This window comes from Vespa velutina, chromosome 8 (genome assembly GCF_912470025.1).
Source record: "Vespa velutina chromosome 8, iVesVel2.1, whole genome shotgun sequence".
NCBI classification, from domain to species: domain Eukaryota; kingdom Metazoa; phylum Arthropoda; class Insecta; order Hymenoptera; family Vespidae; genus Vespa; species Vespa velutina.
Genome location: NC_062195.1, coordinates 8,174,601 through 8,183,936, shown reverse-complemented (window position 1 = coordinate 8,183,936; position 9,336 = coordinate 8,174,601). Strand labels below are relative to the sequence as shown.

The 9,336-nt window shown below is 34.4% G+C and overlaps 1 protein-coding gene across 6 annotated transcripts in view; it reads right to left on the bottom strand.

Moving 5' to 3' along the window:
* Positions 1-3,068: 3,068 nt before the first annotated feature.
* Positions 3,069-9,336, bottom strand: part of LOC124951303 (zinc finger CCCH domain-containing protein 13) — a 26,044-nt gene continuing 19,776 nt past the window's right edge. For 5 of the 6 annotated variants that reach the window (XM_047499517.1, XM_047499518.1, XM_047499519.1 and 2 more), the window contains 4 exons: positions 6,920-7,623; positions 6,644-6,849; positions 6,128-6,296; positions 3,070-5,889 (listed from right to left, as the gene is read on the bottom strand). In XM_047499517.1, coding sequence (XP_047355473.1) covers positions 4,113-5,889; positions 6,128-6,296; positions 6,644-6,849; positions 6,920-7,623 — 2,856 coding nt within the window. In that variant the 3' untranslated portion in view covers positions 3,070-4,112. Of the gene's footprint in view, positions 5,890-6,127; positions 6,297-6,643; positions 6,850-6,919; positions 7,624-9,336 lie in introns of all 6 variants that reach the window. The other variant, XM_047499520.1, reaches the window with a different exon arrangement.

The window sequence follows — 9,336 nt, the reverse complement described above, 5'->3', positions numbered from 1 at the left end:
TATGTGTATGTGTAAAAAGAGAGAAAAAAAGAAAGAAAAAAAGAAAAGAAGAAGAACGCTTTGATCGAGACGCACCTGCTTGCCATGATAAGATAGATCGTCATCGATAGATGTCAGAATAATTTATATACATACTACAATATCGAATATTTCGATCGTCAGCAAAGTATAATAAATATCACGTCGTTTCTTTGTATATCCGCATTTTTGTATGTCACTCTCGTTTTTGAATTTTTCTTCTGTATAATTTTTTTTTCTTTTTTATACATACACGAGTAATAACTAGACACGATCGAACAATAACAATTATCGAACATGGCAGGTGAAACGAATCGAGAAGCCAAATGTAAAGAGGTACTTGAGTGAGAAATGATTTTTTAAATACCTTTTTTAATATCAGCGGTATGTGCCTTTTCTTACGGCTAATCCACCTCTAATAGTACTGTCTGTAATTTTTTGATTATTGACTACTCGTTTCTCATTCAAGTGCAGCTATATCTATATTTATATAAAATATATATATATATATATATAAATATATATATACATATATAAATATATATATATATATATATATATATATACAGACAGACAGACAACAAACATACATATATATATATATATAAAATTGGGTGCGATGCGATGAGCTGCCCATTTGATATTCTCCTTAAGATATACTATCGTCGAGTGCATGATTTTTTATATTAATATTTGTATGTTTGTAAATTTGATGTCGACATATATATATATATATATATATATATACATACATACATACACATATATAAATATTGTCTATAAATTCGAGACAATTAATGAAAGTAACACGATGCGTTCTACTATAAACAAGATGAGAACTATAATAAAATTATGTTTAATATAGTTGTCTTTCATTTTCGATATGATTGCGAATTTCTGTATTCAATAATGTAATGAATACGAAACACGTAACGCGATTGTTTGTATCTGTTTTATAACGTATTGAATTCATTATCGAATATTAAGTTCTAATAAATATGTTAAGCACTTTGGCTACTTAGAATAATGTATTTTTTCTTTTTTTTTTCTTTTTTTCTTTTTTTTCTTTTTTTTTTGGTACAATGAACTAAGCATATTTTTTGTACGATATGATTCATTGATTCATAACCAACGACACTATTCTTGTCAGAATCGCGTTACGTTCGATGATTGAATAATTATTTTCTTTATGTAGTCTTGTTCCTTAGAAAATAATTTTAAATTCGGTTGATTCACAACGATTTTCGTTTTAACAGATGTTATCGTTTACCAAAGAATCGGTGAATTCAAATGTAGCCATTGGTTCCTTGTCGAATGACCGTTGCGAAATAATGATATTTAAAAAAAGAAAAAAAAAAAGAAAAGGAAAAAAGATATAAAGAAAAAGGATAGAAAGAAAGAAAAGGAAAACGAGAAGATAAGAAAACATTTACGAGAAGTTAACTTTTAAATTACAAGACATATGGGAACATACACCAGCTTTTATACCAAAACTATATTGAATTTCATAATCATGCTCAATGTCCTTTTCTCTGTAATATAATAAAAAAAATTTGTAAATATTCCTTTTTAACAAACACGGCAGTATATTTCTTGCCAATAATTCATGTCTTATATTGTAATCTAGAAGAAGATTATATTCTTAAGGTGCACGAGTTTCCGCTCGCAGATAATAATCGTGGAGCACTTGCGACATATTACATTTATACGTATAATATGTATAATTATATATATGCATGTATATATATATATATATATATATATATATATATATATATACATGTGTGTGTGTGTGTATACATATATGTATGTATGTATGTATGTATGTATACGTGTACATACGTGTATATGCGTGTAACCTATTCTTGTACTCTATCATTTTTGTACAGAAATAAGCATTATAAGCAAGATAGATATAAATCCTGATTTTTATGCGCAGATAAAAGCGGATGTTCGTCTGTATTATGGCAAGATTTAATATTTTTATAGTTCGCAAGCCCAAACTTTAGTAATTACGAATGGTACTCGCGAATTATTATTATTATTATTATTATTATTATTATTATTATTATTATTATTATTATTATTATTATTATTTTTATTATTATCATCAATTATTATCTTTAAGTTATCTATTTTCCGCGTCGATTTATATTCTGTAATAAAAAGAAATTAATTAATTACGCGAGGACTCTTTTGTTTATTTGTTGTATCGTGCATGTATCAGGTTGTTGTCATTGTCGCATTGCAGTGATTTGACTGAATAACGTAATATCGTAACTGTTAATTGTTTTTAGCAATAGCCATGCATACGCAAATCTTCATTGAAACATGTTATACACTTGTTACAGTATTATACATCCCTGTTTCGTCGAGATGGTCTTATAAATAATTATTTTTGAGCTTCCTTTGAATTCTTTTTTGTTTCTTTTTTTTTTTTTTCCTTGGAAATAAAACGTATATTTTGTGTATTCGTGGTTTTTTTTAGTAAGTTGTACATTTTTACTCTGTGATGTGCATAATATTATCTTTTAACAGAAGTTTGTTATTGACTGAGACACACTATTTTTTTTGGCACAGCTGATGCCTATATATCATAACGATATTCATAAATTATTATTATTATTATTATTATTATTATTTTTTCCTTTTTTTTTTCGCAAATAACGTCTGGCATCATACAAATATTTTTAAATATAATTCTCTGCATATTTGAAAATTACTATAATTACCCGTAAACCTATATATACAAATTGTTTGATTCAAAATTATGCACTCATTTGTTTGAATGTAAAAGATATATTTTTGGACGTGCTGTTTATTCATTGGCATATACGAAGAGCACCTAATAATGTTTCATTACGTAATTTATTTTGTACTATAATAATAAACATTTTTGAATTTCTTACTGAGATAAGTTTTCATTGTATTATTAAAAAAAAAAAAAAAAAAAAAAAAAAAAAGAGGAAGTCGATCGATGTAAGCAAAGTTAAGGATATAATTTAAAGGTGTCAAATAACGAATACTTGAAAGAAATTCTTTTTATATATATATATATATTTTTTTTTTTATATCGTACGCAAATACCGACAATATAATTTACATTATTATCGTGATGTAAGATATACACTCAGGAAGTTCGCTGTGTTCGCTCTAACATCTAATATATAATAATTTTATTTGACGAATTGTGGATCGTGAAGTAACCTTTTTATAGGAAAACACTTTATAATTTATCGCTCTTAAGATATAATTAAATTCGAGAGAATATCGATAATCGCACATGTATTTACAAGTTTAGTCGACGAAACACAAAGGCCAAACAAAAGGTCTCTCGTCGCCTACTATATTTTCTAAGTTATCTTTACGTCTCTAAAGAAGTAATAATTGGGGGCCACGTGAAAAAATCTCAAAAGTTATCGTAGTTTAGAAAATAAACTTGCTGTTAGACAACTAAATCGTACTAGATGAGGATTCCTATTTCATGCACGCTATAGGGATTGTTAAGGAAGTACGGAGTTTCATGTAATAATAGAGATCGTCTACTTTTTTGTTTGAACAAAGAAACGAATAGATTTTTTTTTGCAATTCTATAGGAGCGACAAAAGATGTAAATATCTTTTACTTGAAGTTTTTCGTCTACGATTTGATTTTTGACAACCATGGATAAATAAAATATTATAAAAGGAAAAGAAAAGAAACGAGCGTTTTTTTTTCTCTGCTACATCTAACGCAGAGATGTAATCGAATTTTTGTTTTCTTTTTTTGCTTTTTTCTATTTTTTCTCTCTTATTGCTAATCATTCAATTCTATATTGAAAATTGTATCGTGACATTTCTTTTGCATAATTATTTGTGTACGTTAATTGGAATGAAAGACATAAAAGGATGTGATCGTCCAATCCTCACAAAATATCTATCCATATACGATTCCTCTTGTCACAAGCCAATCTCCCTTGAGAATCTTCGTATACGAACAATGAACAATTGAGAAATTAAGGGAATACTTTGGAAATCTTTGAGCTATGTGATCGATTTTCTTCTAATTTTTTTTCGTATTCCCTCCCCTTTTTTTATGACGATGATTATCCTCCGTTAATAACCGGTATAATCTTGCCAAGGCTGACTTTGTTGTCTGTAATGTTGTCCATTGTATGAGATTGGTTCCGGTGTTCTATAATAAACATTTCGTTGTCTCTCGTTTGGGATAGCTGGAGCTGGAACGAATTGTGGACTCGGTACGAATGATTTTTGTTGTTGTTGTTGTTGTTGTTGTTGACCGATCGGTCTGGAAATTTTATAATTGTCCTCCGAGGATTGTAAAACTGTGTCTCTACCAAGTTGTCTGTGAAGAGGTAAAACAAAACCACTGGGCAAGTTGGCCTCTTGATTTAACGTAGGTGTCAGTGCATCGTTTAATGTTACGTCGTACTCGCTGTCCGGAATATCTTGAAGTTTATGGGTCACCTCGTTTATTCTTTGTTTTACACGAAAACTACTTGGCCCGGAAGGTTGCTCGTGAATATCTTCCGCTTTATAAGTCGAACTGTAGAGATTGGAAATTTCAGTTACGGATTGTCTGCTTTTGCTACGAATAGGTGATCCTGAGGACGTTGGCACTATACCATCATTACTTTCCTTGTTACTAGTAAATTGTTCGGTAGACCATTTTTTGTTACTTGCCGGTACTTCTGGCTCGAGTGTTTTTCGAATTTCTTCGTAAGATTCAGTGGTGGCCAATTTAGGTATTGGATTTTGTTCCAATGATTTTGTTACTTCCTCTTCGTGTTGTCTTTCAGTGGGTCTACGTAATATTGGTCTGGCTATAGATATATCATATTCTTCCTGTCTCTGTTTTTGTTGGAGATCGCTCTGTATCACTTTGTAAGCGTCATATGTTTGTTTTTCCTCTTCGCGTTTACCGTCCTGTTCGATTCGTTTGCTTTCTTGATCAGGGGCCTGTTGAACGTAATAATCTTTATGATTTTCCTCATGTTGCTGTTGTAGGATCGTTCTTTCGGTACTTCTGTCCTCCTCTCTTCTCGGTGCTTTCGAACCAACCGGCGAGAGTCCTCTAGGATTGGGAACTCCACCTCGTGATGGTAAAAATGGTCTCTTGACAATGCGCACGGTTGTCCTTGGAGAAGGAATTGGTGGATCCTCAGGTTCGTCGTAATACTCCGATGAATACTCATCCGAGTAAGATGATGAGTGCTGCTGTTGTTGCTGCTGTTGAGAATATCGAGGATCTTGTTCCTCCTCTTCTTCTTGATCTCGTTCTTGGTAGGTTGTATAATGAGGTGTTTTGATAGATTTCTTACCAATATCTTCCTCATCTTCGAACGATCCCCGAGCACCATTGTTGTTATTGTTGTTATTGTTGTTATTGTTATTATTGTTATTATTGTTATTGTTATGCGATTGTAGGGGTCTTGCTGGGCGTTCCGGTCTTTCGAATCGATCCACGGACGTTTGCTTTGTTTCCGGCTCCACTTCGTGGACTGCCATTTCCGGCATGCATGTGGTGCTCGTCGTTGAGATCGGTCTTCTAGATGTCTCCGTGGTATCTGACAAATCTTTTGATCTGAAGGACGATCGAGATCTATCATCTATCGTTGGCCTATTGTCTCTCTCCCGTTCTAGAGGTCGACTCGAGGAATACGGTCTCTCGGGTCTCTCAGTGTCTTGATATCTTCCACGATCGCGATCCAAAGATCTCGAAGCAGAGAGATCCTTTCCACGATCGATCGATCGATCTCTGCCACGTTCCAAACTACGATCCCTTTCTCGTTCTCTCTCGTAGTAACGGTCTCTAGAGCGATCAGGATGCTTCCTGGGTCGTATATCATCTTCATCCTCGCGATATCGAGTTCTGTAATTAAAAATCATCCATTCTTTTATTTTCTACGAAGATTAAATAGACTTGCATGAACGATATGACGAATTTATGAGTTATTATTAAACCAATCCGATGTTTGATCCGTTAAAGAAACAACTGTTGTTTTGGTATGTTGTTCCTGAGTGCGTCATTAGTGTCCAGACGAGCAATGCGGATTAACGGGTTAACATCGATGAGTAGAACTGTATCTGTGTTGTGTACGTTACCTTACCTGAAGGGTCGATCTCGTTCCCTGTCCCTGACGTCGTAGAAATCACGATCTCTATCTCTTTCTCTGTAAGTCGGTCTTCGTCTAAGTGGTCGTCTCATTGGTCTGATATCTTCGAGCTCGTCGTCATAATAATCGTCTTCAAGATCCACAGGTCGTCTTCGAGGTTCTTCTAAATTATAAGTAACATTATTGTAACGATTTTCGAATATATTGTATTAAAGAAAATTTCACTCGAGTTATCTTGTTGAGAATATATCATTGCTCGTTCGTTTAGTTTTTGTTTTGTTTATCCATAGGAACAAATTAAAAAAAAAAAAAAGAAAGAAAATAAGAAAGAGAAAGAAGAAAATTAAATACCACTTTTTGTTAATAATAAAACCACAAAGTAGAAAGAAATACAAGGGGGAAAGGGAATAGTTTTTTGTTGAACACGCTTGTTAATCTTAAGAAAATAAACCTAAACTGGCGTTGAAACAAATGTAAATTGATCAAGTGGAACGGGAAGAACCGGCTTACCAGTAGATTGCGCAGACGTTGACTTATAAGCGTAGCGGTCTTGTTCGGATAATGGTACCGGTCTTCGAATTTTAGGTGGAGCCCTTGGTCTGGAATACACAGAAGAGATTGGAGCAGCTGGTTTGACCAGTCCTTCGGTAGCACCTATCGATCCTTGATTTGACAGAGCACCAGCAGAATCCTTATCATCATAATCATCCCTGAACCTATTATATTATTAGACAAAACAATGTATCTACATATATTTCGATCGTAGTATAAAATCCTTTTACTTACCTTTTATCGGAATATCTTCTATCATCATTGTCCCTGCCTCTCGAATCGATCCTTCGATCGTCCAATTCCGAATCTTCGATCTCTCGCGATCTAGATTGTTCTTGTTCTCTATTCTTCAATCCTCTTGCGTCCTCTTCTGGTGGATCTCTTGGTCTTGCTTGATCCCTCCTATTATTTCTATTTGGATATCTTTCTCTAAGAGAAACGTCCCGATCTCTTTCGTCTCTTATTGCTGTATCTCTGGATCTAGCAGTATCTCTATCACGAAAATCACGATCGCGATCTCTAACATCTCTATCTCTATCTCTTCTATATTTCCTATCTTCGTACTCGTAATCATCTCGTCTGTCGTATCCACGTGGTCGAGTGTACTCGTCGTCATAATAATCCTCATCGTAATAATCATAAGGTCTTCTTCTTGAATATGGTCTTCTTCGTCTTAATGGATCTCGTTCGCGCGAGGAACCTCGACCATTCGACGAGGAAGCCACCGTGACCGGTGCGACAGTTGTGGTCGTCGTCGACGTCGAGGTCGTCGAGCTGGTCGTCGCCTTGTAGAGGGCATCGTTCCTATGCCAGTACTTCTTCGAGTTGGCGCAATCGACCTCGGACACGAAATGGCAAATGAAGGTTTTCTGGTCGAATGCTGTGAAATTGGCACAGAGGAAGTCGTAACGTGTGCCGAAAAGGCAGTGATGATAGACCTGCCGAAAAGAAGATTTCTTTGTTTTGTTTCGTGTAGCTTCTTTTTTTTTTTTGTTAATTATAAAAGATCTTTGAGATTTAAGGAAACCGTGAAACGAATGGTCGACTTTTGAAACGCTTTCTTTCGCTCTACTTCCACGAAATTCTTTTCTCGCATGCTGCTAAGAATCTCTCAGTCCCGATGTAGTAAGTCGAAACCATCGCTCAAGCGTAACCGTTTCTTTTATTTTGTTGTATTTTCTTTTTTTCTTTTGTAAAGAAAAAAAAAGAAAATAGAAAAAAGAAGAAAAACATCGTTCATGGATGCGCAACGTAATCTTTATAATGTGATACGAGATAAATCGTGCGGGATTAGTTCTTCGTAAGATGATTCCGACGGAACGATTATACATCTTAGAAGTCGTCGTTTTCAAATCCATCCTCGGCCAAGTCATTTTTCATTGGGACCACAACTATTATTCATAATAGGGTAACACTTGGGACTTGTTTTATAGCTAATTGCGAAATAATATATCCATCGATCGGTGAAAGTGACGGAAACGCCATGTTGTATTGGCGTTAAAACTTTCGAGAATTTTTGAGCACGTTTCTCCTTCGATTTGGAAAGCGATACGTCATTATCAATATATAGACAAGTACGAAATTTAACGTATTTATTTTCGTCCCCTTCTTCTTGTTTTTCTTTTCTTTTTCCTTCTTTTTTCTTTATATATATATGTATATTTTTTCTAGTTGATTATGTTGTCGACAGTTGACAGTTTTAACACACTTTTCAGAGAAACAGCCAGGTCGCCGGCGTTACCGTAGCTTTCACACCGTGCGGTATTATGCGTGTGTGTGTGTGTGTGTGTGTGTGTACGTATGTGTGAGAACGATCGTTTCGTTTCGTTTCGAGGCTTCGTGTGTGCACGCTATTGCGCACAGATGGAACTTGTCTCTCCGCGTATGAGCAGGATGCACGATTGTCTATCGCGCATACAGCCAACGTGAATTATCTGACGGAATCATCTGGAATCATTCAGAGCACGTCCTTTCACTATCTGTCTCTTTCTATCTCTTTCTCTTTTTATTTCTCTTTCTTTTCTTTTCATTCTAATATCTTCTAATTCTTACTATTATCGACCGAACTTCTTCAATTTTTTTTCTTTCTTTTTTTTTATGAACAACGCAATTGTTCTTATAGTTTTGACATAACATAACGAACTGTCTAATGCTAATTACATCAATTGATATACGCGCACGTACATCTACGTAAGTACAGAGATACATTTATTTTACTTCTAATTGACGTGACTTCGAATTCAATATCTAGGATCCAGGATGAATCCTAGTGTTAGAGATATAGTGTTAGAAATATATGCGTACATGAAATCATTGATGATTGTATGTACGCATATATTTCTAACACTTCTAAACTATTTGATTCGTCGTAACTGTGTTCGTGTACGTGTATGTTTTTAAAATTTCTATCGAGATTTAAGGGGAAAGCGAACAAGAAATCCGTTTGTTTTTCTTTTCTTTTCTTTTCCCTTTACGCCGACTGACTCGTAGACGAACGCAACGAATTTTCTTGCCGATATTTGCATAACAATGGTTTATCCACTCCCGACATACGGGTAAGCCGATCGATAAGTCCAGACGGAAGGAAGTTCCTTTGGCAATAGCTTTCACAATCTCGAGATTCGCTTAGCACGAAACGGTCAGGGATAAGA